The 26,853-nt window shown below is 54.2% G+C and overlaps 7 protein-coding genes across 7 annotated transcripts; 2 read left to right on the top strand and 5 right to left on the bottom strand.

Annotated features, from left to right (window-relative positions):
- Nucleotides 1-3,145: 3,145 nt before the first annotated feature.
- Nucleotides 3,146-4,676, bottom strand: F5144DRAFT_565292 (uncharacterized protein). The gene has a single exon (XM_066788484.1). The coding sequence runs from the start codon at nucleotides 4,376-4,378 to the stop codon at nucleotides 3,278-3,280; it is 1,101 nt and encodes a 366-aa protein (XP_066647487.1). The 5' UTR covers nucleotides 4,379-4,676; the 3' UTR covers nucleotides 3,146-3,277.
- Nucleotides 4,677-6,536: 1,860 nt separating this feature from the next.
- On the bottom strand, nucleotides 6,537-6,920 carry F5144DRAFT_481825 (uncharacterized protein; the record flags this gene model as incomplete). Its single annotated transcript, XM_066785306.1, has 1 exon — nucleotides 6,537-6,920. The coding sequence occupies one exon, from the start codon at nucleotides 6,918-6,920 to the stop codon at nucleotides 6,537-6,539; it is 384 nt and encodes a 127-aa protein (XP_066647488.1).
- Nucleotides 6,921-9,589: 2,669 nt separating this feature from the next.
- F5144DRAFT_600520 (uncharacterized protein) lies at nucleotides 9,590-13,755 on the bottom strand (the record flags this gene model as incomplete). The annotated part of the gene is made up of 3 exons (XM_066791078.1): nucleotides 9,590-11,902; nucleotides 13,058-13,494; nucleotides 13,551-13,755. The coding sequence occupies 3 exons, from the start codon at nucleotides 13,753-13,755 to the stop codon at nucleotides 9,590-9,592; spliced, it is 2,955 nt and encodes a 984-aa protein (XP_066647489.1).
- Nucleotides 13,756-13,889: 134 nt separating this feature from the next.
- Nucleotides 13,890-17,776, top strand: F5144DRAFT_565299 (uncharacterized protein). The gene has a single exon (XM_066788485.1). The coding sequence runs from the start codon at nucleotides 14,286-14,288 to the stop codon at nucleotides 17,676-17,678; it is 3,393 nt and encodes a 1,130-aa protein (XP_066647490.1). The 5' UTR covers nucleotides 13,890-14,285; the 3' UTR covers nucleotides 17,679-17,776.
- A 1,627-nt stretch (nucleotides 17,777-19,403) lies between these two features.
- Nucleotides 19,404-20,237, top strand: F5144DRAFT_565301 (uncharacterized protein). Its single transcript, XM_066788486.1, has 3 exons — nucleotides 19,404-19,583; nucleotides 19,649-19,701; nucleotides 19,786-20,237. Exons 1-3 carry the CDS (start codon nucleotides 19,439-19,441, stop codon nucleotides 19,855-19,857), a joined length of 270 nt encoding a protein of 89 aa, XP_066647491.1. The 5' UTR covers nucleotides 19,404-19,438; the 3' UTR covers nucleotides 19,858-20,237.
- Nucleotides 20,238-23,183: 2,946 nt separating this feature from the next.
- Nucleotides 23,184-24,323, bottom strand: F5144DRAFT_507626 (Alpha/Beta hydrolase protein). Its single transcript, XM_066786492.1, has one exon. It carries the CDS (start codon nucleotides 24,093-24,095, stop codon nucleotides 23,223-23,225), a length of 873 nt encoding a protein of 290 aa, XP_066647492.1. The 5' UTR covers nucleotides 24,096-24,323; the 3' UTR covers nucleotides 23,184-23,222.
- Nucleotides 24,324-24,405: 82 nt separating this feature from the next.
- On the bottom strand, nucleotides 24,406-25,772 carry F5144DRAFT_619280 (Alpha/Beta hydrolase protein; the record flags this gene model as incomplete). The annotated part of the gene is made up of 2 exons (XM_066791960.1): nucleotides 25,506-25,772; nucleotides 24,406-25,474 (listed from the first exon to the last, which is right to left on the bottom strand). Exons 1-2 carry the CDS (start codon nucleotides 25,730-25,732, stop codon nucleotides 24,406-24,408), a joined length of 1,296 nt encoding a protein of 431 aa, XP_066647493.1. The 5' UTR covers nucleotides 25,733-25,772.
- Between the last annotated feature and the right edge of the window lie 1,081 nt (nucleotides 25,773-26,853).

Consider the following 26,853-nt stretch of genomic DNA (forward strand, 5'->3'; position numbering starts at 1 on the left):
AGCCTTGAGGCAGGCCAGCCTGTGGGAGACCCCGTCGTTCCGCAGCATGCCCGTTGACCTGGATAGAGGCCGTACGGTCAGAACAGAAAGCTTTTGTCCATCGGCACAGCTCCTCCGGGATACCACGTGCCCTCATTCTCTGGACAAGCCGTTCCTTGCAGACTCCGTTGTAGGCTCCCTTGACATCGAAGCTAATGAGGCTGACAATCTTCCGTCCTCTCCAGGCCGTGTAGATCTGCTCCTGTAGAAATACCAGCGCCTGCTCGGCTGATCGCTGCTTCCGCGCGCCGAAGTGGTTGGTGGGCAGGAGGCCGTAGGTCTCCACGACGTGGGACAGCCGTTCCGCGATCACCGACTCCAGCACTTTGCCCAGCGTTGCTAGAAGGGAGATTGGCCTCCACGCCTTTGCGATTGTGTAGTCCTCTTTGCCCGGTTTCTTGAGCGGGATGATCTTAGCATGTAGCCACTGGCTGGGAAGGACCCCGTCCTCCAGCGAGGTACGGAAGAGTGCCAGTACATGGTGCTTGACCACCTGCCAGACTTCCTTCCACACCACTGCCGGCAAACCGTCCTCCCCTGGTGCCTTCCAGGACTTCATTGTGAACAGCTGTCGTTCGACTTCCTCCATCGTAAGGATAGGCATCATGATAGGTGCCCTCTGCGGTCTTGGACCTTCATCGTCGATCGTATCGGGCAAGGCCGGGAAGAATCTTGTTAGGAGCTCTTCGGCCTGTTCTCTATGATCGGTCGTGGATGTACCATCTGCTCTAACAAGTTGCGGGATCCTTCCAAACGTGGTATCGTCTCCGGTTTTTAGATACTTTGCAGCCTTCCAAATGTTGTCGTTGTCCAAAAGGAACTCGGTCCAGTGCTTCTTCTTCTGCTGCCGGATGGCATCGTGGTACTGTTTTGCTGCGCCCTTTGCCAACTCCTCAGTCTCGACTGTAGTCCAGCCTGCCCGGCGTTCCGAGCGAGCGCGGTTCCTCCAGTGCGTGTAGATGCGACGTAGCTGCGTCAGGTCCGTGGTCCACCATCGCTTTGTGTATTGCGATGGCCGGGCTTTGGGAGTGAGGGAGTGGAGTGCGCCTGAGACAGCGGACATCAGGCGGTTCGTTCTCTGTTGGACTGTGCCCTTCACTGGGGTGTCCCCTAGTGTATTTGCAATTTTGGCCCTGATGTCTTTCCATGGCGCGTTTTTGAGAAGCAGTCGGTCATGGTGCGTCGGTATAGGTATCTCAACATCGAAGACTGTTTCGATCGTGCGGTGATCTGAACCGTGTTCCGTTCCATGGACTCCACACCTGATCACGGCTTCTGTCAGTTCCTCCGAGGCCAGGACCAGGTCGATGGTCGAACCGTATCCGCCTGCTTGCCATGTTATTGTGCCCCTCGGGAGTAGGGTGCTCAGAGTCAGCTCGTTCATGAGATCGATGATAGGGTCGGCTTCCCCTTGTCTCACGAAGGAGATGTCGTCTCCTCCCCACAGTTGGTCGTGGCAGTTGAAGTCACCTGCAACCACTATATCCACTGTCGTTCCTACGCCCCGTTTCGCCTTTGCTACCGTTCTGCGGAGGTTCTCGCAGGTGTCCTTTAGTGCCTCGCCGTCCCCACATGGTACGTAGACGGACGCGACCAAGACTACGCGCTCCGGGAGCCGTATGACCGCTGCCGTGATGTCCGGGGAGTCCACTACCACTTGCTCGGCTTCCACGGTTTTGTTCACCCAGAGCATGCTCCGGATAGCCCATCTACCTTCCTTCAACGTGCACGGGACCATCTTGGTCCATTTGTGATGATCCATAGGGGTCGTCAGGAGCCGTCCTTGGATCCTCCGCGCCTGGGGTTCCTGAATGGCTATGACGGCAGCGTCCTGGACTGCCACGTCGTTCATCAAACTGTCATGTACCTCCCCTTGCTTTCTGACGTTCAATTGGATGATCCGAAACGTCCTATTCATGACGAGATGGATAGAGCTTCCGGCAATTCTTGCTGAACGATTCATGTGGTCCTCCGCAAAGGACGCATTTCGGTATAGCTGCTGAGCACTCGCTGTGACGGTGGCCCTCGCTGGCGCACATTCCGCACACTTGAGGGTTCCTGCACTGGAAAGCTTTGTGGCCAATCTGCTGGCAGTTGTAGCACTGGTTCGGCCGTGTCCGGCGTTCGAAGACTCCCGTGTATCCCGATTCGCCTCTGGCGTGGAAGAAGCCCTCGTTGATGATCCTCTTAGCGTCGCCAGCTTTGGTGATATATACCACCATCGATCCATACGCCTTCGCAGTGTCCTTCCGGCTCAGCCAAGCCAGCTTGGCGATCTGCACGTCGTTCTCTCGGCCCAGGGTTTCCGCCGCTCCGGGGAGTACCTTGCCTTCAGGGTCGAGAACAGCCGTACGATTGACGTTGTCAACTTTAACTGGGTACAGCTGGTCACGTAGGACCTGCGCACCCGGCGCCTTCTTCGCTTCGATGATGCCCTTGATTCTCTTTACTTCCGCTTCGTTCCTGCCAACGATTCTAAGGCGGTTGATGTTTCCTCTGTCTCTGGTGACGGCAAGACAACGCCACTTAGGTTGGTCTCCCGGCGCTCGCATCTCGTTCTCGATGAGCTTGCGAAGGGCCACAGGTGTAGCCTCTTCGACGTGTTCCTCCGGTACCCTAGTCATGTCTACAGTGCAGAACGCTGGCTCTGGCGTAGTCGTCCGGCTTGCGGAGGATGCCAGACTAGGACCGCTGGTAGGAGGTGTACATCGGGCGACATCCGCATACGCCGGCCGAGCCGGAGGGGCTTCCTGAGCCTCGTTCATGGCGTGGAGCTGCAGTCTGGTGTCCTCGAGCTCGCGGCGGGCTTGGATGAGTTGCTCTCGCGCTTGCGACAGTTCTTCGGTCAACTGGGCCGTCATTTTGGCCATTTCTTCTGCCATGTGATTCCTGAGCTTTTCGAATTGAAGCTGAAATTCCGTTTTGATAGTGTTCAATTTATTTTCGAAGTTGCAGTCCGCGGGTTGCTCTTGGCCCTGGATTCCCTCTCCTACTCCCTCGGCCGCTGCGGCCCGAATTGTGCGGTTTTTGTGGTTTCTCAACATTCTCTCACTGTTATTTTCCTCCTCCCAGTCCATATTGTTTTCTTGTTGCATTGCTTCCATCGCCCTCGTCGTTTTCACCCTTTTGCGCTGGGGCCGGCGATATCCCACTCCTGGAGACCCCGAATCGCCTCTCATGACGTCAATGACGTCTGAAGCGCCGCGCGCCGCACCTGGCATCTGGAAAGACAGAATCTTCAACCAGCTGCCTCAAAAGACGCAAAGAAGATCAATGTAGCACAGATTTGCTGAGTAGCGGTGATCTCCTCCTGATGACCAAAAGTTGTCGCCCATCTGTTCCAGCACAAATCTTGTTCATTAAACCACGCCGAAATCTGGTCATTGGAAAGGATGTGTGGGAGCTTTTGCGGGTTCCGGCTAGCAAGGTCCAACAGCTGCTCGCCCAACTCTCGCATTCGAGCTTCGTACTCGGTTTCTTTGCGGCGAAGACCTTCGTTCCACTGACGTGCTCTGCGTTCGTGGTGTTGTTTGACCGCGGAAAGCCGGCGTGTCAAATCTTGGTTCTCAGCCAGCATCTCGCGCTCAGTCCGTTGCAAAGCTGCGATTCGTTGATATAGGCTCCGGTTCTCTTGCAACAAGTCGGCTTCCGAAGCTTGGGTCGCTTGTTGGGCCATGGACTGGAGAAACCTGTTGATTCGATCGTCCGCTAGACCGCGATCAGTAGCGGCACTGGTCTTTGTCTCCTTTGGAGTGTTCGATCTGCGTTGGGCAGACTGTGACCTGTCTCTGGGCGCCGTCGGGGTGGCCACGCTCCTACTCCGGCTGTGCTCCCTCCGTTCCCGTCCTTCACGGCTTTCGCGGCCGTCATGCGGCCCGCGAACCTTGCTGCTGGAACGAGATTCAGGGAACTCTACCCGGGACTGGCTAAAGGACCGATGAATACTCTCAACCAGTTGGGCTGCTGACGGTACGCTCCCCCGCCCCAGGTCGCCAAATTCCACAATGGTTGAGCTGGGCGTATTGGGTTCCTCGTCAACGGGCGGCAACAGATTGTTGGGAATGGGTGTTAGCGGGGGGCTGTCGGAAGAGAGGTCAAGTTGTGCTACTGGCATGAACCGGGGGTTGGCGCTGGGCCTCGGGCTACTATTTGTGGGAGTGGCCGAAGTGTTCTGCGAGCTGCCGCGTGATGATGCCGAATCCCTACGTAACACCACGATGGCATCTTTCCGCGTCTCGACCGGCGAGAGGGCCAGCGCAGAGAAGGGATTTGGCCCCGTCGGCAGAGGCGTATCTGGCCCCATCGTAGCAAGAAGCGTAGAAGTCGCTGACAAAATCATGAGACGAAACGGAAGAGTTGAGACGGTTTGCCCAGGTTGGCTTGTTGATGGTTCGGTTCGGGTACCCTTTGGACTTAAGACCTCGGGGACTAGCGCGCATGCACGAAAGAGCTTGGACGCGGCGACGAGAGGACGAGGAAAATGCTAGGTCGGAGGAAGGGGGCAAATCAGGGGGTAGTCATTAGGAAGGTAACCATCCCACTTGGAGGGGTTGCTGAAAGTGTTGGTGGGGGATTTCCTGCAGCTGGGGGAGGGAACGGCCAAGGGGGCCGAATCGAACGGGAATCCTAGCCGCCGAGGGTAAGCCACCCAATTTCACTGGTCAGCAGGCGAAGCAGCTGCTAGAACAAGCCGTCCGGATACTGTGCAGAACGCCCCCCAAACTTGATCAGACAAGCTCGACGGCCATCGATTTAGCGGTCTGCGAGACCTGGCCCAAGGGCCAACACTCGCAACACTCTCCGGGATGCATTGGACAGGCTCGATAAGCAAGCTACAACACCAGGTACCGAAGTATGTAAGTGATTAGTTACCTAGGTAGGTAACCAAGTGTAACTTACCACAAATTGACAATGTTGAAATCTAAGAGTCTACGAGTTAGCCTTCGCCTGGTACCTCTTGTGTAGGTCTGCCTTCCAAAGTTCAGAGGTCCCTGTCTGAAACCCCTCATCCGATGACACCGCAGAACTGAGGTGAAGGGCTTGTAAGGTGGTGATTGTCCCGACAGCCCGGAACTCTACGCGCCGTGTTTTTGCCAATCCGGCCACTCAGCCTCTCCCACGCAGCAACACAATTCGCAGCTTCAACCAACACGGCTTGCCCCGGGAGAATGCGATTTACCCCATTCGCGATGCGGTGGCAGAGTGGCACTCAATCTTCTCCAGCCGCATTTCGCCCAGTGCACAAGTTGGAGGACATACTGTATGTTTGCTTCACTCACAGGCTGAGTCTCAGGCTCTCAGCAGGCTTTGGCCGCCTTGCGTCTGGTCGCGTGCCGCGCGCTTAACATTGTTTGTCAGTGCCGCGCTGGGATAATTTGAGCCACGAGGCGCATTTGGGGAGCCCTATGCATGTCTCAAAGGGAAATGCAATCCAGTATTGGGGGCTTGGTCAAGTTGCAAGTCTGCCACGCAAGAGAAGTTTGTTGCCAGTAGATCCGTGTGTGGACTGCTATTATCACACTGTCCTTTCTGTTGCTTGTGCCATTTTCGTGCGACCAAGATGGTGTGATCAAAACCGCAGTTGGCCAATGACAGTTGCGCTTCGTGCAAGGGGGTTGACGGTTGGTTGGGTCTTCCATTATGAACGGAGCCTGAGGCGGTGCTGCCTGATGAGCGAGATCCAGAGATCCGTGTTGTGGCATGGAGGACGCCGGAACTTTTCCGCCCGGCAGTCATCGGGTCGGCGATTTGACGAACGGTAACAACCAACATCTAAGGGACGCTGTGTTCAAATTTGCAGGCTCCCTAGGGACGGGTTAATTGTAGGGTACATACCTAGGTACCTATGAACAAGAGACAGCAGGGCTTCTTCAAACACGTTCCACTCCTCGGCGAGAGTACGGTGTTTCTGATGCTTTGCAGCTGGAAACCATGGAAGATACCTCGGTACCTGGGTACTTCGTCCTTGCCTGCCCACCTACACACAACCTGGAAGGCTCCATTTCAGCAGTGACCTGAGAGATATCACCCAGAGCTCTTTGCAAGAAATACCTATATCGCACTTTTGTTTCCCGACATTTCATTGGTAAATACCTAAGTATCTTAGATCTCTGGTATGTGTACCGATGGTAGGTACCCAACATGCACATGCCTCCGACTTCCAGAGGAAAAGGAAAAGAAATACCTAGGTACCTAAACTAAGGCACCTCGGATTTTAATTGTAGGCGCAAACTTCGGTGAATCAGGAATTCATATGATGATCAGATAAGCCCAAGGGTGCCAGTATTTCGAAGTTCCAATCAAGGACATGTATGTACCTGATGGTACATCCCAGTTCCTTGCACGAATACCGGCATGTAGGCACTACCTACCTCAGCTTTGGCGTCAAGCGCATGGGTCAAGCGAGGTAGATAGAAGACTTAATGTACTAAACACCATCTGCGACTCCCTTGAGGCATCAAACAAATTTAACCCAACACACTGTATCTTGTTCCTTCTTAACTTTGCTGTTGTTGATTTTCCTTTGGTGGAAACTTCAGCTTCGCTTCCGCACTCGGTCCCCATCCGCCGTATCCTTCAGCGGCCGCCATTCCACCCAGACCAGTCGTCGATCCCATCGCAAGCTTACCAGCGGGCTGGTTCCCTGCAACGCCCGGCCGATCCTTGGCCCACGCTTGAAGTTCGTCGTTGGTCTTCCCTGTGTACTTCAACAAGTCCGCCTCGGAGATTTGAACATTGCGGCCGCGTTTGGCGTCGACATACCGCTGATAGAGGGACTTCTTCTTCGCCTTTGGCTTCATTTCAGGAGCCTTTTCAGGTGTCGCTGGGTTGGTTGCTGTGCCCGCACAGGGTTCAGCGCCGTTGGAACCTTCGTTTGACATGATGAAATGGGTGTGGTGCAAGGACGCCGTGAGCAATGATTCTTCAGAGACGGGGTTGCTTGAGGCGGCAACCTGGGTCGTGCGATGATTGGATGCTTCACAACAACTAAGTTGTTGGAATCCGAGGTAAAGGCTAGAGCCGAACATGAGAGAATACGCAAAGAACCACGGTTATCTGCCAGGAAGCCTAGAGGCTAAAGGTCTGAGTGGTGGCCAGAGGGGGAAAGATAAGGTCGTTGGCTTCACCCCTCTTCTTGATAATCAGGGAATGTAAGAAGCCGGGCACAGCCCGGTTGAGGCTGAGTGCATCAAGGGCAGGTCAGGTGGAATCATCGGACCCCAGAACCCCACACTCCCTACCCTGCCTACCTTAGCTAGAAAGCACCAGACCTAGGTAATCTAAGGTATTTCCACAAATATATCTGTCCGCTTCCAGCCTAGGATTGCTAGTAGGTACATACATTTCAGGAACCACGAAACAACTAGTAACATAACACGGTCAGGTAGCTGTGTCAAGTGAATAAGGAACTGGAACCTAACTTGAGTAGATAATCTATCCAGCTTGTTACTTCATCCATTGACTGCTTTGTATAAAGTGAATGGCGTGCATTACCCCCAGGCGATGCATCTCGAGTCTTGACACCCCACGCCCCGAAGACCGCGTCGTACAGCCACCATTGATAATTGGCTGGCCGGCCGGTTCCATCATCGTTCGGTCTCCGGCCATCACACACCTCTGAGGAACGAGAAACAAGTCCCCAAAAGCCCGATCAACCACTGGCATGCACCAGAACTCGCCGAGTTATGACCCCATGAAGTGATAGAGGCCCAGATCTTACAGATCACCGGTTCTTCTTCCTTTGGCAGCGCAAGTCCACCCCAGGTCACTTGACCTAAGCAAGCACCCTGTACCGGACACGGTTTTAGACATAGCCCAGTTTTCAAGATGCATATCTAGTGGACGTTTTTGTCCGTGTTCAAGTTTCTGCAACTGGCGGCGGGAACTCCTAACTTGGGGCAACAACCCTGGCTGACTTATTTTCCGGAGAATGGCAATACCAATTCAGCCATCCGGGAAGAGACGATTCATCATGCATTATAAGCCACCTGAGTGCATTTTACCAAGTTGAGGGTCCGGTTACACCGTCCCTTTCCGCAGCGGAACACCCAGAAAGTCCTAAATTAGCGGCACAGCGCCACAGCATGGGATCAGTGGGAATTTGACGGCGTGGCCGACTCCGGAAAGGGCGGATTCATGATGGGTTTCTGCCGAGATCCTTCGTTCACCATGTTCAGGCAGGGAAACTTGCGCACCGAACTCTATATGACACTCGAGGACGGCACGCGCATCGAGGAGATGCAGTATACACAACACTCCACCATCATTGACTATGCGGACTACTGACCAAGTACGTCAAAGGTATATGGAACAGCTCTGGTCATCCCACGGTTTCAGAGTGTCAAAAGACATGCGTTCGGCCAAAGTGTGGTGGGAGACTGGGCCTAACCCCGCCGGTTTTGGCAAACGGGCTGGTCTGGCCCCCAAAGGAAGGCGTTCGATCCCAACGCCATGCCGCCGTTCAGCTAGGACCTGGGTTCTACTTCAACCAGCCTATCTCTAGAGGCAAAATGGTAGCCCGTGTGCAAATGGATAAAAGACCATGAGCATTACCGGCCATGGTGCTCACGCCCGCCTGTGGGCCGAGGATGGCTGGGTCAATGTACCAGTGGAATGTTGGCCGTGGATACCTCGGCCCATACACGATCTCATTTGTCCACTTGTTCTCGAAACTGGACAAGTGGGTGTCGTACCTGTAAGCTCAGTTCTTCAGGGACGGCCAACTCCTCGTAGCCACACAGCTTGGCGAGATATCCCGAGAGGCCGACCATGTGCTGTTCCGGCCTGATTTTACTGGAAATATGAGCGGCAGCCTGGCCGACAGGTTAACCGGGCGGGTACTCGAGTTCGTGTATGCTACCAGCGGGAAAACCTGGAGTTTCCACTATGCCCACGAAACCAAGATGTTTGAGATGGATTTCTTAATAGAGGGTAAAGGGCGGACGGGTTTCGTGACCAGCGTCCAAGGTGGGGAGTTGGGTACCGATGAACGTTACGATGGGGGAGGCTTCTCTGAGCAGGTCCTGCTGCCAGAGATAGTCAAGAACTGGCAGATTTGGTTGATGTACGGTTATACCTTTGCTAGGAGATGGAAAAACACGGTGATAAACTTTCTGTCTTTTAACTTTTGATACAAACCAAGGGTACTAGGTAGCAGAGCATTCGCTGTAAAGACATCGTGTGATTTAAAACCTGCCATTTAATACTTGACCTAGAATACATGAATCATCACGTTTTGCAAGAGAACACCGTTAATGCTCATCAACTACAAATTTATCAGTTATGTCCAACTATTTCCTCCCCGTGCCTAACTCAATGATATTTAGACTTGGTGCTATGTCGGTTCACCCCTGCACTACGGTTTTCACTTTTTCAGTACTTAAGTCTCCGATACAGAGGTTGATGACCCCGAGCACCTGTGACCGATGTTCGAAATCTCCGGTTGCACGATGAGACCGCGAAGCCGCGAGGGTTTGGGTGGTACCAACCAATAATCCGGAAAGAATTCCTAACTCCTAACCCGTAATCAACCTCGCTCACAGATACGGAGTTACTTTGTCGCGACTGGAAGGGCTAGGGTGGCCCTGTTACCTGCTTCTGGAGCTGCGGGGGCGTCGGCGGTTTGGACTGGAAAATAGGCCGGCTCTTCGGACGGTGTTGCGGCCGGTGTCGCAACAGGCGTGGTAGCAAGTAGGCCTACGCCCCCGTCTCGCCTCGCGGCGGCAAGACGCTCCTCGAAGCTCTTTCTATAATCCATCATCCTCAGCAACCATTTCCCAAGCACTTTGATCAAGCGCTCCTTGTTAACGGGTTTGGCAATATAGTCGTTCATTCCGCTCTCAAGGCAGCGCTCCTTATCGCCCTTTAATGCATAGGCCGTCATGGCAACGATGGGGACGTAGATGCCAGCGGCTCGGATGTCTCTAGTCGCTGCGAAGCCGTCCATAACGGGCATGTTGATGTCCATAAGCACTGCATCGTATGCAGCCGGCTTGCCACGCACCATTTCGACGGCCTCTGCGCCGTTAGACGCTAGGCCGACGTTTTTAAAGCCGATAGAGCGCAACATGCCCAGCATAACCTTCTGATTAATCAAGTTGTCTTCCACTACCAGCAGGTTTTTAATAGAGGAGACTATCCTGAGCTCCTTCTGCAACTCCTCCATGTCGGAACCTGGAACTGGTGTTGCAATCCTTTCGGCCACGGTGATGGGCCTCTTCCAGTCATACATCTTCTCCAGACTCTTGATCTTTTTGAAACGTGCGGTGAACCAAAAGACGCTCCCGTAGCCATCCGGGTTCGGTTGGTAACCGATTCTACCTCCCATCAACTCGGTAAGCGACTTCGAAATCGACAACCCGAGGCCGGTGCCCTTGTATTGCTTGGTGGTCGTCGTGTCGAATTGCATAAAGGGCGTGAAAAGGCTGGGGGCGCCCTCCTTTGGGACGCCAATGCCTGTATCAGTGACCTCGGTAAGCACGGTATAGCTATCACCGTCCTCGCTCTGCACCGACGCCTTGACTCGGATGCTGCCCTTGTCTGTGAATTTGGCGGCATTGCCTACAATGTTCTGCAGGATCTGGCGGTATCGCAACGGGTCGCCCTGCACAGACTTGGGAAGGTCAGGTGCCAGGAATACTTCAAAAAGAACCGAAGGCGGCAGCGAGGTCTGCGCGCCGCGAACGACCGAAGTGATGATGCTCGTTACGCCGACAATGTCGGAATGTATTGAAAAGGTACCAGAAGCTAGTTTTGAGTAGTCTAGGATGTCGTTGATGATCTGCAGCAGGACCTCTCCAGACTCGTCCATGATGCCAACAATGTCGCGCTGTCTGGTTGAGAGCGGGGTATCGAGGAGCAGAGTGCAGGCCGACAGCATGCCGTGCATGGGAGTCCGGATCTCGTGGCTCATATTAGCGAGGAAGTCCGACTTGAGCTTCTCGCTCTCCTCGTAGGCGGCAATAAGGCGGGACTCGGCCGATTTGCGCTCCGTCAGATCGCGCGTGACCTTGCCGAAGCCGACGTGGACGCCATTCTTGTAGACGGCCGTGATGACGACGTTGGCCCAGAAGCGGCTGCCGTCCTGCCTATATCGCCACCCCTCGTCCTCGACGCGGCCCTCTCGCATGCAGATCTCGAGTTCCATCTCGGGCTTTTTAATGTCGATGTCCCCCTTGCCATAGAAGATGGAAAAGTGTTTGCCTATGATTTCGTCGCGCTCGTACCCCTTGAGTAACTGGGCCCCCTGGTTCCAGGTCGCGATGTAACCCTTTGTGTCGAGGAGGAAGATGGCATAGTCCTTGACACCATCCACAAGGATGCGGAAGGCCTCGTCGGTCGAGAAGCCTGGCTTGACCAGGTCGTCCTCGGTTACGGTTAGAGGGCCCTGGTGCCACTCGAGAAGTATTGACAGCAGCTCATGGTCGCTGAAGACGGGCACTACGCGGGCGTGCCAGGAGACGTTGTGGGAGGTGTTGAAGGGGTTGGTGGTACGCTCGGCACGAGCGGCGATAGCATCGTCAATGACGGCGGTGACGTGAGCAAGATGGGTGGGCCGTAACGGGCGGAGCTGCTTCTCGAGAAAGGGGAGTAGGGACTGGCCAATGCAGTCGTTGGAAGACACGTGCCAGTCGGAGAGGAAGCGAGCTGACGCCCTTTCGATGCGCCATGTGGGCGAGAGGATGAGGAGGGCGAGCGGAGCGAGGTCGAAGATGAGGCCGACGTCACGTCCGGCAGGCTGGGTCGAGCTAGTTTCGGGTTGCATGGCAAGCTTTCGCTGCTCAGGGTGTCTCCCGCAAGCTGCGGACAGATGCGCGTACGCCGGGTGTGACTTCTCTGGGTTGTACTCTTCCGTGGTAACTGTCTGTTGCGCAGTGCTTGATCATTGATGTACCGTGTACGTCACTGCTCCGGCGAATGCCTGGATCTGCGCGATATGTGGGGTACATTAACGGCCGCGTGGGACGAAGATGAAGGGGCAATGGAACTCGCCTCCAGACCCCCCTTAGCCGAATAAGCAATCGATGATTTCTACAAGTATTTCGTACCGTCCAGCCAGCCCGTTATGGAGCTTGTCCTTGGCCGGTGCAAGCCGATTTGCGGGGTTCCTACCACCATCTTACACCAAGCTTTGCCGTTTCAAAGCTAGCGTGGAAGCAGACCGGACCAAAAGCTCCATGTCCACCAAGTGGGCTTCAGATCTCAGCCATTTGTGGGTGGTGTGGCGCAGCGGAATGATGGGAACGGGGATAGCGAGCAAAACAACCACCAGGATGCACAGATCAACGGCAGGAGGCCATGTATGTACGTTGTGGATTGTACCATTAAGAGCTCGCATCCAGTTCACAGCTTTTGTGCTGGTGGGGTGTGAACAGAAGTAGCCAGGATCAGGGATATTGAGGACAACCGGGAAGGGGGGAGAAAATCTGCCCAAAGTGGGCACTGGCAAAGACCGTTACGACAGGGGCCACGCCACTCCGAGGAACGGAATTTGCTTTGCACTTAACCAAGACAGACCCGCCGTATGGGGAGCCGAGTGTACTTATTCTCCCTGGGGCAAAAAAAGCCGAACTCGAAAGGGGAGTAAGAAATTAAGAAAAGGCAAAAGAAAAAGAAAAGGAAAAGAAAAAGAAGATGTGAAAAAACCGAGCAAAATAAATTAAATAATAGAAACCGAGCCAAATAAAAAGTAGACTTTGGGCTTTTGAATGGCTTTCTTTTTCGTTCCTTTCGTCCAAAGTTTCGGCGGCACCTCCACTTGGAGTTTAGCTTTTTTTGGCCAGAGAGTGTTATTGAAAGCATCCTGAATTTCTAGTCGCCGACCATATCAGATCTAGTCTCATCACGGTCTGTTCACCCCCACCAAGCTGAGGAACTCTTTCCTTGTCTTCTCCTGCACCTCAAAACAACCCAGCATGCAGCTCGTTATCGTCGTTGCGGTCGATTTCCCAATGCCCCGCATCACCATACATAAATGACTCGCTTCCATAACCACTGCTACACCTTGGGGTTGAAGCACCTCCATGACGGTGTTTGCAACATCCTTGGTTAGTCTCTCCTGGATCTGCAAACGCCGACTAAACATCTCGGCGATCCGGGGTAGCTTGGAGATACCAATGACAGAGTGGTAGGGAATGTAAGCAATGTGCATCTTCCCGATGAATGGGAGCATATGGTGCTCGCAAATGCTGAAGACCTCGATGTCCTTGACAATCACCATCTCGTGGTGGTCTTCGTGGAAGATGGCGTTGTTGACAATCTCGTGGACGTTCTGACCATAGCCCTGCGTCAAGAACATCATCGCCTTGGCGTATCGTTCGGGTGTGTCGAGAACACCTGGCCGGTCGGGATTTTCGCCAATGCATTCGAGCATGGTTCTCACGGCATCTCCCAGCTTGTCGAGACGCTTCACGCTTTGCTCAGGAGACTCTTCAATCCTGGTTCGAGTGCCGACGCCTAACAGAGAGTTATACTGCTGTTCAGGGGAAATGGGAACGCGCAATAGGACCTACCTGGTCGGCTCAGACCATCAGGGTCTATCGCCGGGATGGGTGCGCTCGGCTCCTCTCCACCTGATCTCAGTACCTTGCTTGGCTGCGGTGAGTTTCGCTCATCCTCAGGCTCTTTAGAAGCTTTCTCCTTGCGATGTCGCCGCTTCATTCGTGTGCCGTTGCCGCAAGGGCCGTCCCTTTGCACTTTGAACTTCCGTTTCGTCATTCTCGTCCTTGATTCTGGGGCGTCACCGTACTGTGGGCTTTCTGGCGGTGCCCTTCGTCCGGCGAGTCTTCCGGCTGTGCTCTTATTCGAACTTGCCGAGGGGCAAGGCAGCTAAACCGGTGAGTTATGTGGCCGGGCCGCTTCTCTCGAAAGAGAAACGCGGCATCGCCTGAAGTGTGCCGCTGCCGGCGGCTGCCAGCGAAGACTGTCGGGAAGCAGCATGCCGTCGGGAATGAAACAGCAAACAAAACGACCCTGTCGGCCTTAATATGGACCTCAACACAGATCGCATCATCCAATAAGTTTATCTTGAATGTGCTGAGGCCAACAGCCCACGTACATTGTGTCACCCAGGTGACCGGCCCGGTCGGCAACCCCTTAGGCACAGTCCCGTAATGTGACTCAAATACGAGCAGCGACGATGCCAGTCATCCACCGACATAACGGCACATTATCATTCTCGTTCCTGAGTTATTCTGGCCCTCGGAGCATTCCAACAGCCTTCTTACAACACGCCGCAACCAACTCAGATGGCTACTCTCGACTCCCTCAAGCGTGCTCTGAAGCAACAGTCCGCAGCCGCAGCCTCTACGCAGCATCCGCTGTCTGAAGCACAGTACGGCGCAGGCTTTGGTCTCTTCACTCAGGGCCTAGCATGGATTACGTACGAGGACTTCATCGTCCCCGAGCTGTCCCAAGTACTCTCTCCTCTCTTCGACTCTCGTCTCCAGATTTCCATCCTGGAAATTGGACCGGGCCCAAACACCGTTCTTGGCTGCTTGCCTGATTTTCTGAGAGAGAAGATCAAGAAATACACCGCATTCGAACCCAACACCTTGTTTGCGACAGTGTTGGAAGAACGGCTTCGGCCTACCCCCGAGTCTCCGCTGCCGTGTCTGCAAAGCCCGCCCCGCATTCATCAGGTACCATTCGCCACGGAAGACAAGATACAAGACTGCGGCGAAAAGTTCGATGTCATTCTCTTCTGTCACAGCATGTACGGTATGAAGCCCAGGCGCAAGTTCATCGAACGGGCGCTTGAAATGCTTGTGGAGCGACCGCAAGACGCACTGGTGGTGGTTTTCCATCGTGAAGGCCTGTACCTGGACGGCTTAGTGCCCCATCGAATCAAGTCCTTTCCCAACGGTGTTGTGCGTGTTGCACATGATGATGGGGCATTGGACTCTTTTGCTGCTTTCATCGCGGGGTTCGGTATCGAGGACGATGCTGTTCAAGCCAAATGGCGCGACGTGTGCCGCTTGTTGGGCCGCCGTGAGCCAGCCGACCCGGGCCACATCCTGTTCGCCGCTCCCGACATTATGGCAACCTTTACCCGACACGCAATCGCGTTGCCGATGCTGGCTGCTGTGGTGCCGTTTGTCAACGGCGGCGTCAACACAGTCAAGAACAGGGAAGCGCGTCTGCGCCGTCCTGCCGCGATCATGAAGCCAACAGAGATCGGCCACGTCCAGGAGTGCGTCCGATGGGCGTTGAAACACAACACTGGTTTGACCGTCATCAGCGGGGGCCATAGCGGTCATTGCCTTTGGCCCAATGTTGTTGCTGTCGACATGGGCGCTTTTGACCAGGTCCACATCCTTGCGGCTGGGGCACACCCCGAGTTTGGGACCCTGGTCCACGCGGAGGCTGGCTGCAAGACCGGCGACATCATCCGTGAAGCCATGGCGGCAGGTCTAACGGTCCCCTTGGGAGCTCGCCCAAGCGTGGGCGCGGGGCTGTGGCTACAAGGCGGCATTGGGCATCTGGCAAGGCAACACGGGCTGGCGTGTGATGCAATTGTCGGTGCTGTCATCGTCAGCGTCAAGTCTGGGGAGGTGCTCAGCGTTGGCTGTGTGCCAAGCCAGCATCGACCGCCCAGTGCCGTGTGCCTAGATGATGAAGAACTGTTATGGGGACTCAAGGGCGCCGGGGCGAACCTTGGGATTGTGGTCAGTGTCACGTTCAAGGCTTACCCAGCCCCAACATACTCGGTTCGAAACTGGATTTTGCCGCTCAGTGATGGCCTTGAGGCGCGGCATAAACTCAACACCTTTGACACATGGATCGCGAGAGAATTGCCCCGGAACTGTTCTGCAGACGCATATCTGTATTCGAACGATGGCCGGTTATCCCTCGGGGTGACCATGTTCGAAACATCCACGCCTCTCCCTACCCCCCTCGCAATGACTTTGGGGCCACCATCAGGTTCCGAGATCGTCGACAGCATCGGTGTATTTGAAAGCGAGATGTACATGTCGGGGATGCACGATGGGCACGGCGGTGGCAAGACATCCTCATTCAAGCGAAGTTTATTCCTTAAGAACATCGGACAAGCCGACGTTGCATGTCTCCTCGTGGCCGCCGTGGAGACACGTCCCACCCCGTTTTGCTATCTCCATTTACTGCATGGTGCCGGAGCAATCAACGACGCGCCGCCGGACTCCACGGCCTTTGGCTGTCGAGACTGGGACTTTGCCTGTGTGATAACCGCCGTCTGGCCCCGGGATCGGGACGGAACGGAGATCGCTCTGGCGTCCGTCCGCTGGGTTTATAAGGTTGTCGAGAGGCTTTTGCCCATCAGCAACGGGGCTTACGGAGCCGACCTTGGGCCAGACCCGAGAGACGCCGCGCTGGCGGCTATGGCGTTTGGTCCGAATCTAGGTCGCTTGGCCCGCCTGAAACACGCCTTGGATCCCCGCTGTGTGTTACCATATGCTTGTCCGCTCCCGGGAGTCCCGATGGATCCGAAACTGATTGTCCTTGTCACCGGCGAGCACGGCGCCGGCAAAGACTACTGCGCCGACCTCTGGGTTGAGTTCTTCAACAACAACAAGTTTCGGGCACAAGCAGTCAGCATCAGCTATGCGACCAAACGCGAGTATGCGTCGGCTACTGGTGCCGACCTGGACCGTTTGTTCCAGGACCGTGCCTACAAGGAGCAACATCGGCCGGCTCTGACGTCTTACTTCCAGGCCCAAGTGCATCAGCGTCCCCGACTACTAGAGGAACACTTTCTGAGTGTAGTGCATGCTGCTACGGGTATCGATGTCCTCTTCATCACGGGAATGAGAGACGAGACCCCGGTGGCGACCATGTCGCATCTGGTACCTGGGTCCAGACTGCTGGAAGTTTCTGTGGAAGCCCATGAAGCGACACGGCGGGCACGCCGGAGACATCTCGAAGCTGACGATGTTGATCAAGTCCGTAGCAAGAACAACGAGAACCAAAAATCAGCTTCGGTGGTCGCGGACAGCCGTCCCAATCTTATCTTCAGCAACGACACGGCCGGAAACGAGGCAGGGACAACGTTCGCCGAGCAGAAACTCCTTCCCTTCTTACACGAGGACCTGCAACGCCTCACTGCCATGGTGCGCTCCGTACCCGACTTTCCACGCCCAGGCATCTCGTTCCGCCACATACTCGACATCTCTCAGCGACCAGGTGGGCTAGCCCTATGTACGTCGCTGATGACAAGTCACTTCGCCGGCGATTGGAGTAAACTTGATGCGGTGGTGTGTTGCGAAGCTGGCGGCTTTGTTTACGCATCGGCGTTGGCCTCACAGGTCAACATACCCTTGGTGCTCATTCGCGAAGCCGGGAAGCTTCCGCCACCCACTGTTTCCGTTCTTAAATCCTCGTCACATATCTCATCGGCGGCATCCCATGAATCGAAGGAGAGGATCGAGATGGAGCGGGATGTGGTCCGTAAAGGGGCATCGGTGTTGGTCTTGGATGATGTGTTAGCTACCGGCCGGACGCTGTCCGCCGTCCTCCGGCTATTGGGTGAAGCTGGCGTTGGTGCTCAAAGCATTAGTATCATGGTAGTGGCAGAGTTTCCTGTTCATCATGGCCGGGAACTGTTACGGCAACATGGTTTTGGTGGGGTTGACATCCAAAGCCTTCTGGTCTTTGGTGGTATGTAGCAGGGGGGGATAGGTATTGGTTGATTGGGTTTTGGATTTGTACTAGGAGCGTGGATAAAACAACGTTGTCTTGTCCATGGATGCCGCAATGTGACCTGAACATGTCATGTTCCTACGTTCTTACTCTCAGCCGGATGTCCCCGGCCCCGGGGCTCGCTTCCATGGTTGCATCCAAAGACTAGCGCGCACATATCGGGTAGCACAGCAGCTGAAGCTGCGTTTTAGCACCGGCATCTAGGACATATGATGCCATCCCAATCCGGTTCTATTAGTGGTGGGGGTGGTTCGGGCAATGGTTAGGGCTATGGTTGACTTCCATTGGTGGTTTTGGCTACAATCTTCTCTTTCTATTTTACGCAAATACTAGCGAGGACAATCTGAGCTCCGAGTTGGCTCCTGTTGCTGCTTGGCATTCTGTTGACCAAGGTTCATTCCGTAGCCTAGCAAGGTCCTGCGTTATCGATCATTGTGATACAGCGTAAAACTCGGACACCGAGCACCTACATGTAATACGTCTTTGCCAACAGATGCTAGGATACGGGCTCTGCATAAAATCAACGTTCAGCCGCGCGGAATATGAAAGCACAACTCGCGTTGGATAATCTTTCCTTCATCGCCTACCATGAGTTGCCACGGGGTGTAAAAAAGGTTTGCTTGTGATCGCTGCCGTGAGTAAAAACTCCGGTGCCCTCGAGTCGACAACAACACAGAGGATCCATGTGTGCGGTGCCAACAGGCCGGCACCCTCTGCATCACAAGCGACACGCGGCCTCTTGGCCGACCATGCACCAACCCCACGCCCGCCGCGGTCCCAGGTGTCACGATCAGTCGTGCGCGTCCCCCACGATTACGGCACAATTTGACGTCGTCATTACTATCGCCAACACACGCAAAGCAACGGCCTCGTGGCCCCAAAACTGCTGTGTTAACTCCGGAGGTTCTGGGGTGGCTACCACATGCAACTATGGACATGACGAGCGACTATGGTAACCACGACTACGTGCTAATTACAAAGTACAAAACATCTCCCTACTAGCCCCCCCCATATGCCTGAAGCAACATTCGACGGGCTGGGCCACCTCTTAGATGTACTTGTAGCAGAGAGCAATCTCACAGTTTCTCTGCCTAACGATGGAGATTCCCGGAATGGAAACCCGAGTCTCGATTTAGGGGTCGATGATACCCAATATAACGACTTGCTACGCACTACGGACACATCACTTCCAGGCTATGCCGGTACTTTTGGAGACTTGCAATATGACGCGGTAGCTGGTGTATCTCTTTCGTCTGTGAGCCGGACGCATCAGAGGCCCCGATGGGGAATCTCAATCTCCCGCTTAAACGAGGAACTTGGCCAGCAACTTGCGCATATTGAGTTGCGCCCTTGCGAAACATCATCCTCGATGCCTCTCTGCTTTGCCGAGATAAGTTCCTCTACCGAGAACCCTATCGCCAAAGCAGTTCAAGGCACAACATCGTTTGTTGCGATTCTCAAGTCTCTGTCGCCGCTGGAAGGTGATTTACCCGAGATACGGCCTGCCTCAGATTCAAACATCTCGATGGCTTGCACCGGCACTCGATCCACCATATGTCCACTCGGCATAGCAACATGCTTGCTTCCCTTGTTTATCTATCTTCAGCTGATTCAACTATACAACGCAATGTTCTCTCACATGACCCAGGTCCTGGGCCATGTGACCGGTGATATTATGGGTGAATTCCACCCTCGGCCAGAGTTTCGCATTGCCGAGTTGCCCGCTATGCCTAGTCGTCTTTACATTAAGATCCTAATGGAGATCATTGAGCATCAGTTCGAGAGTGTCGAGTCGCTGATGGAACTGCCGGACGAGTATCGCATCTCTCCGAGAAGCACGTCTCCCGGGGGGGTTTCAACAATGGAAATGTCTTAGCCCTCCTACAGTTAGTTATGGGCGAAGTCGATCCTGAAGGCTAACCCGGCGGCTTCGTACCAGGGAAATCAGTCTTGGTGTTACTCCGGGAAAACATGAAAACTGCCCAGAAGCTTCTGTGAGGGTGAGTCCCGGGCGGGTAATGTCTGTTCAAAGATAGGAACAGATGACAGGATTTGTAAAAGTGTATAAATTACCTCAAATTCTTTGCTAGGAGCATTACTTTCTTGACATTTCATCATCCTCGCTGGTCTCTAGCAATGTTTTAGTAACCCATTGTTGATTCAACTTGAACTCTGCGTTAAGAGAAATAAAAGAAATAGAATAAAGAGCAGGTCTACTCGCAGAGTGACAGACGCCCCCCCGCAGAGTAAAAGAAACACGCCCCACCTTTCCACCGTTTGGGCCACACCCTGCATTTGACAGCGACTCAACTCTTGTCATCAACACCTCAAGGCCAGTATTTCCATTTCTGCAGTCAAACCTCGTAGCAAACCATCTCCAATTAGCTATCCCATCCTACACACACACTTCTAATTGGTCATAATTGACTGGCCACATCTGCTGGCTACTGAGGGTCTGGAATTGGCGTGCCAAGTCGGATTTGAGCCGCAGCAACGCTGTTGCTGGCCTGACGAGTGACCCTGCCTGTTGATATTCGCTTTATGATGCCACCCCTTGCCCCTCGGCTTCTGGAGCCCCTGCCTCGACTTCCAGAGGGTGTGCTGGACTGGTTGCCAGCCATTTCACTGTCTGTTGGTGTCGCTGAGACCTGCGGACCGTCGTTGCTGAGGTCTACATTCTCCCATTCGGAGGGCTCTCTTCTGAGCGAGGGCATGACGCTCCCGGCGCGCCCATGGCCACGGCTACTACCTCTACAACCCCTGGAACCTCTACCCCTACCGCCCCTGGAACCCCTAGAAGAAGCTGGCTGACCGCTGGTAACTGGCTCAGCACTGGCTGGGGGTTGGCTGGCTGGAATAACCAGCTGAGTAGCCGGAATAACGCGCCGGCTGACCAATGGAAGAGGTGCCATAAGCTGGGGAGCCCTGGGGTTGGTTGCAAAGGCGTTGGAACCCCTGGGTCTACCCTTGAGGTTAGTAACTCGGTCAAACTCTTGATAACGAAGATACTGGTCTTCATCAAGGAGGCTTCTATCCAACCACTAGAATGGGTGAAAGTCTTCCTTCTGGAGCTGTAAATTCTTCGCCTCGTGCCTTCTGAGCAGCTCATGACTGCAGGGGATGCCAAACCGCGTTGTGAACTGGCCCGTACAGGGCAAAAGATCTGCTGAATTTGGGTTGCTGTCGGTCTTAACAGCGCTCAGCATAAGCCTGTATTGCCTGGTCACAAGTCTCAGCGCCTTACGAGATACGATAAATGGCGCCTTTCCAAGCCACGGGACTCCAAGATATTCGCGTGAAATCCGATCTTTCTGTTCGTTAAGCTCCTCTGAGATCCGATCCTCCATTGCCTTGACCATGGCGAAAACTTGAGTAGCAAGCACCTCAACAGGGGTATTGCCATTCACAAGAAATGATTTCAAGTAGAAGTTGACAGACTCAACAGGGCTGGTGGTGCGTTCGCCGAAGTTGAGGTTGTTGGAGATGTAGCAATGGGCCCATTGATGGCGCAGTGGAAGCCAGTTTTCTTCCAGATACAGCAGGAGACCTGTTTGCTGTGGAAAGTAGGCTTGGAGCTTCTCCCAGGCCAGATCGAAGTCATCTACAGTTGCTGCGTAGACCATGTGAACCCACAACTTGTAGAAACCGGCCATAGAATAAACACCCTCAATGGTTGGCAGTGGCTGGCCCTGGTGGTCTGGATCCGGATTGACGCGATTGGCGACTCTCTCTTGGCCCTCAAGAACTGGATCTTCAACTTCAGGGGCCTCGGGGAGTTGCGCGCTAGGTGGCGTGGTCATGGGCTCCCCCTGAGCTTCTATGGTCCCCTGAGTTCCAACCCCGGCGTTGTGAATAGCTTCTTGGGCTTCAAAGGCTCTGGCAACCTCCAGAACAGCCTGTTTATTCCACTTCTTGGCGATGTGGAGCTTCACGTTCTTGTTGAGGTGGAAAACGCAGATCTGGGGCAGAGCATCCGGATATACCCTCGCCACGGCGTTGCGCATGGCGGTGTCGTAGTCAGTTATTGTGACCCCTGGCCTTTGAGCCCCTATTCTTTCTCTTGCCGCGTTGATTGTATCCATCAGCCAATCGAGGCCTTCTTGCCTCTCGTTGTTGATAAGTCCAAAGCCGCAAGAAAAACTCATTCCAAGCTGGTTGCGACCGACGACTTGAAAGAATGCCAAGTTCTTGTTGTTAGTTCTATAAGTGTTATCGTACAGCTGGATCCAGGGGTACCGAATCCATTGCCTCTCACACCACTCGGTGGTCCAAAAGAGCCCCTGGGGCTTCATCATGGTAATACCCTCGCCTTCCAAGGGGGTCTCAACCCATAAACCCTCATAGGCGATGTTCTTCTTATCCAGAAGCTGCATCATAACTTGTACCGCACTGTAGCCCTTACGTGCTGCCTTGCGGAGGCGGTGGCGTGTGTTACGGAGTTGTTTTGACGTAAACACAAGGCCTGAAAACCGTGATCGAAGCTCTATCGCGATGTCTCTGTTTCTGATAGCCGGCCGGTCGAGATAACTAGTTATAAACGCCTTGTGCTCCGGTTCGAAGGGCTTCTTTCTGAAGAAACCCTGGCCCTCTGTAGGCGTGGGGTGGTTGCTGTGCTGAGGGAGAGGGTCTGGCAGCTCAAGAACCCACTTTCTTCCAGTCTTCTTGAGGGCTTTGGCAACTGCTTTCCAGGGGCATCCGCGTTTTGACGTAGATGTTGGCCGAGAATGGGCTTCAGAGGGCCGAATCTTGCCTCTCTGGCAGGCGAGTTCAATCCTTGTTGGTCCAAAGCCCTGAACTCGGTTGGAAGTGCCATCTTTGACGACCGTAAAGTGGGCTCTCGCAGCGAAATCGTTCAGTTCTTCCATCAGTTCTTCGAGGGTATCGTATTGGCGTGTGAGGAGAGGGTGGTCAGCAGGAGGGTTCGAATATAGAGGAAGCGGCGGCTCCGAATCGCTGCCCACCGAGAGGCTGTCGCCATCGCTATTATCGTGATTTGCCATCTACAGCCAATCAGCAATCAGAAAACAGTTGGAAACGCTGAGTATTACCTTGAACGCCTCGCGCGCGCAGGGGCAGTTGATTTGGAAGCTTTGTGGCGAGTTGGGAGTGGTGCGTTTGATTGTGATGGAAATCTGGAAGCGTTGATGAGTCGCTGTCAAATGCAGGGTGTGGCCCAAACGGTGGAAAGGTGGGGCGTGTTTCTTTTACTCTGCGGGGGGGCGTCTGTCACTCTGCGAGTAGACCTGCTCAAAATAAAATAAACTCAGTTAAGTAAAAGTACACTTGAGGCTTCCGAATGGCTTTTGCCCATGTGTGACTTATCATTAGTTCTAGGTAGGGTGCTTAGTTCTGGAACCACTTAATAGATCTTTGAACGGACCCCCCTCGGTTCAGCGGCGCGTAACCCACGGTTCCGTGCCTAAGCCAAATAATAAATAGTAAAGGTGCCTTCGTACTCAATCAAGATGCTAAGTATATACAGGTAAGTAGGTACCTAGGTAGGGAACAAATTAAGGATTCGAAACCAATATTGTATGTGCCTCTAACCCGTTAAGGAATGTTAACAGTCGGTTCGCCACCACTTCCGGAACCTCTAGCGGTGAAAGATGCCCGGATCCGTGCAAGACTTCGAGTATCGCGCCTGGAAAACGCGAACACACCTCCAATTTTACCCTTTCTAGCGTTTCCACAACATCGTTTTCTCCAGCAAGTATAAGAACAGGCAGTGAGATGTTGTTGATGACCCCCGATACGTCCTCCGCCATAGCGTAAGCAGGCCACGCTTTCCGAGCCCACTGATTCCCACGCAACATATCGGCGACAAGAAATGAGGGCGGGTCGCGGAACTCGAAGGACCTTGTTAGGACTCTTCTCGCCACAAAACTCGCCGATTCAATGTTGTCATAGGCGTGCAGCTGTAGTTCCCTCATATCCGGCGGGAGCATGAGTGGTGTTGGTGGAGCTGGACTAACAAGGACAAGCCCCTGTAGAACACCGGCCTTTTTACTATCGGAGGCCTGAGAGCACATCCGGGCTGCCACCAGCTGCGATACCTTGGCCCCCATCGATAGCCCAACGAGGATAACGCGCCTAATATGAAGCGCAGCAATGACATCCTCTACGTCCTCTGCCAGAGCTGAGATGGAGTAAGCATCGGGCTCTTCTGGCCCGGTTGAGGCACCCCAACCCCGGAAATCAATCGCAACGGTGGTGTACAGGGCCGAGACGAGTGGGGTGACGAGTGACCATGTCCTCGCGGAACCTCCCCAGTAATGGAGGAAGATGATGGTTGTCGGATTTAGACCTTGAACAGGGGCGTCAGAGATCACGACGTTGATGTCGACGCCGGACTGAACAGTTATGGTCTTTGTTTTTGTGGGCATATTGAGGCCGGTGGTTTGTCGAAATGGAGACTTGGGGCGGCGGAACTGGATGTGGGTTACTAACAAAGTTCAAACTGACAGTGCGCCCGCTAGATGAATTGTATAGGAGAGGGTAGGCATGTTGTCTTTATAGTGCCCATTGTGGGTAAAAAGCTCCGATGTGGTTCGGGAGTCAAGTCGCTGCTCAGGTTCCGAAGGGACTCGGATGATGTTGTCTTACGAGCATGAAGTAGGGCGGTAATAAAACACCTCGGATTTGGGCAAAGCAGCTATTTGGCCTGTTATAGGAGGCCTCCTTTTGTCTCTAGGACTACGAGACATCCCCATTGCCTTTGCTCGTACGCACAACATGTAAGTGCTTGTCCAAAAATTGCAAGCTTCTTTGAGCTAAAAGTCCCCATGCACCAACTTTGGCGGTGAGCCCGCCTTGTCCAACTTCTTTTGGAATCCACGTCTCTTTTTGTTCCTCCGATATTTGGGATAGCGCTTCGTAAATGACCATCGTGCTCTCGTCAGGGGAAGCATAAACGGAACTCGGTGCGCCGGTGAGCAAGACCGGGTAACGGATCCAGTCAGTGATCTTGCCTTTGCCGTCAGGTGCAACATCGAGGTCAAGGGACTGGCAGCGTCGTAGCATGTCTCCTGGTGTGGAGGTGCCCAGAATGCCCATGCTGAGCTCCATTTCCCACCGCATCGGGAAGTGAGCGACCATCTGCAGGTATATCAAGGCATTGAAGGCCTGTTCTGGAAGCCAACCTGAGGTCCACATCTTTGCGAGCCACCCTGGCATGCGTTTCAAAGCAAGTCGCCATAGGCCATAGAATCGGTCTACCGTTACACATGCTTTGATGCGAGCATCAATCGACGAGCGGAGGGCGAAATGTCCACCCAACGATATGCCCATGACGGCGATGCGGTCCAGGTCAAGGCCCAGATCAGGATTGCCAGCTACCAGGTCATCCAGGTAATCCAATACCCTGCCCGAGACCGCCTCGAAATCGGGTCCCATGGCGGTTTTGTTCTTCAGAAATAACCCCTGTCCAGGCCCGTCGAAAGTAAGGACAGCATATCCTAGGTTGACGCCCGCGGCCGCGGCAACAAAGTAAAGTTCTTCCTGCGTTGAATCCGCTCCCCCACAACTGATGATTATGGGGGTGCGGTTTGCTCCGGCGCCACGCATCCGCCTGGAAGCTGCAGGAAGGTACAGATAGGCCGGCATCGAGACGTGGTCCTGGTATGGGATTTCGAGGACCATGACTCGAGTCTCCATATAGGGGATGGCTTCTCTGAACATCGTAATGGACCGTTTGGCGCTCTGAAGAAACCGCTCGTCTGTTCCGGACCATGGAAGCATGTATGGAAGCATGTAGCCCGATGCTCTGATTAGCATAATTCGATGCTCTCAGAAACGCCCCTCTAGCGGCCTCAATACAGCCCCGATGGACTGCTTCCCGGGCAGTGACCTCGGCTCGCTGAGATTGCTCAGACCATGCCCTGTACCAGCTTTCCGGGTCATGTTGTCGCATCTTGCCCATAGCTTCCAGAAACTCGGCAATCTCGCATCCTTCCGCACTTGTGGTGCTAAGTATACGAGTGGCTTCAAAGTTATAGAAGTTGCTCTTAAATAGTTGAAACATGATGAGTAACCTGTGTTGCAGAGCCGTGATGGTAGTGAACCCCCAATGTGAATTGACTTTGTCGGCGAGTAAAGTAAGTATAGCAATATATTATTATTATTCATACTCCGCTATGCCCTAGGGCGTGCCGGACCCTCTGCTATTTAGTGTACAGGAAAACCGTGCCCTCCCGGGCCGGGTGAAAAACCCCTACCAACAATCAAGGAACGATGCGTTCTGGTGAGTCTACGTATACAAAGAGAGGAGGCCTCCTGGCCTCCGAACGGGGGCGCTTCAGGCCGCCGTTTCCAGCTCGAGCCTCCTGGCCAAGCTGTACATCGGCAGCCTCCCCGAGTCCATCAGCCAGTCGAGGATCCTCCTCGCAAGCCGTGCAGTCGTGGGATTGATACCGTGTAGAACTGAGTAAAAGTCCCGTCGTGTCCGAATTCCAGTTCTCTCCCATCTTCGAGTCAACGGTGGGGCCAAACACCACACTACCAGGTGTTCGGCAGTCTCTCGTCCCTCGCCACACTCGCAGGCAGGCGTCAGAACCTCCGGGACTTCCCGTGTAAACAAGTAGTCCCGTAAGCCTATTGCTCCCGTCCGGATTTGAATGAGCAGTGAGCTTTTCGCCTTGCTGAGACCGTCATGCCTCCTTAGGGTTTCGTTCCGGAATAGCGTCTCCCGCTGATGGTCAAAGTCGTCCGCCGGCCTGATGATTGCTCTGCCGTCCCGTTCCTTTAACCACCTCGCTCTCCAGGCCTCTTCTACTGCCTTGTCCGTGTCTATGGTTCCCCCCGTCCAGCGCATGATCGTGCCCGCGGCTCTCTCTACCGCCGTGGGCCCTTGAGGTCTCAAGGTTCGCGGTCGGCCCCTGTTGCCCCTCCTCGAGCTGAGTCTCTGCTGTATCTTGCGGCAGGCGGTAAGGATAACGCTCCCCGCCGTCTTTTTGCCGCCTTGGCCGTCGTCCAGATCGGGTTGTTGGAGTCGGTTTTCGAAATCTGCAAGCCGTTTGTTTAGGTATAAGTCCAACGGTGGTACCCACGTCTCTGTCTCGAGGTTACGGATGGGGGTAGACTTAAAGGCTCCCGCCACAATCCTCAGGCTCTTGTTCTGGGCCTTCCCGAGGGCCTTGGTGATGC

This window comes from Chaetomium tenue (assembly GCF_020726465.1).
Source record: "Chaetomium tenue strain MPI-SDFR-AT-0079 chromosome Unknown F5144scaffold_2, whole genome shotgun sequence".
Classification (NCBI taxonomy): Eukaryota; Fungi; Ascomycota; class Sordariomycetes; order Sordariales; family Chaetomiaceae; genus Chaetomium; species Chaetomium tenue.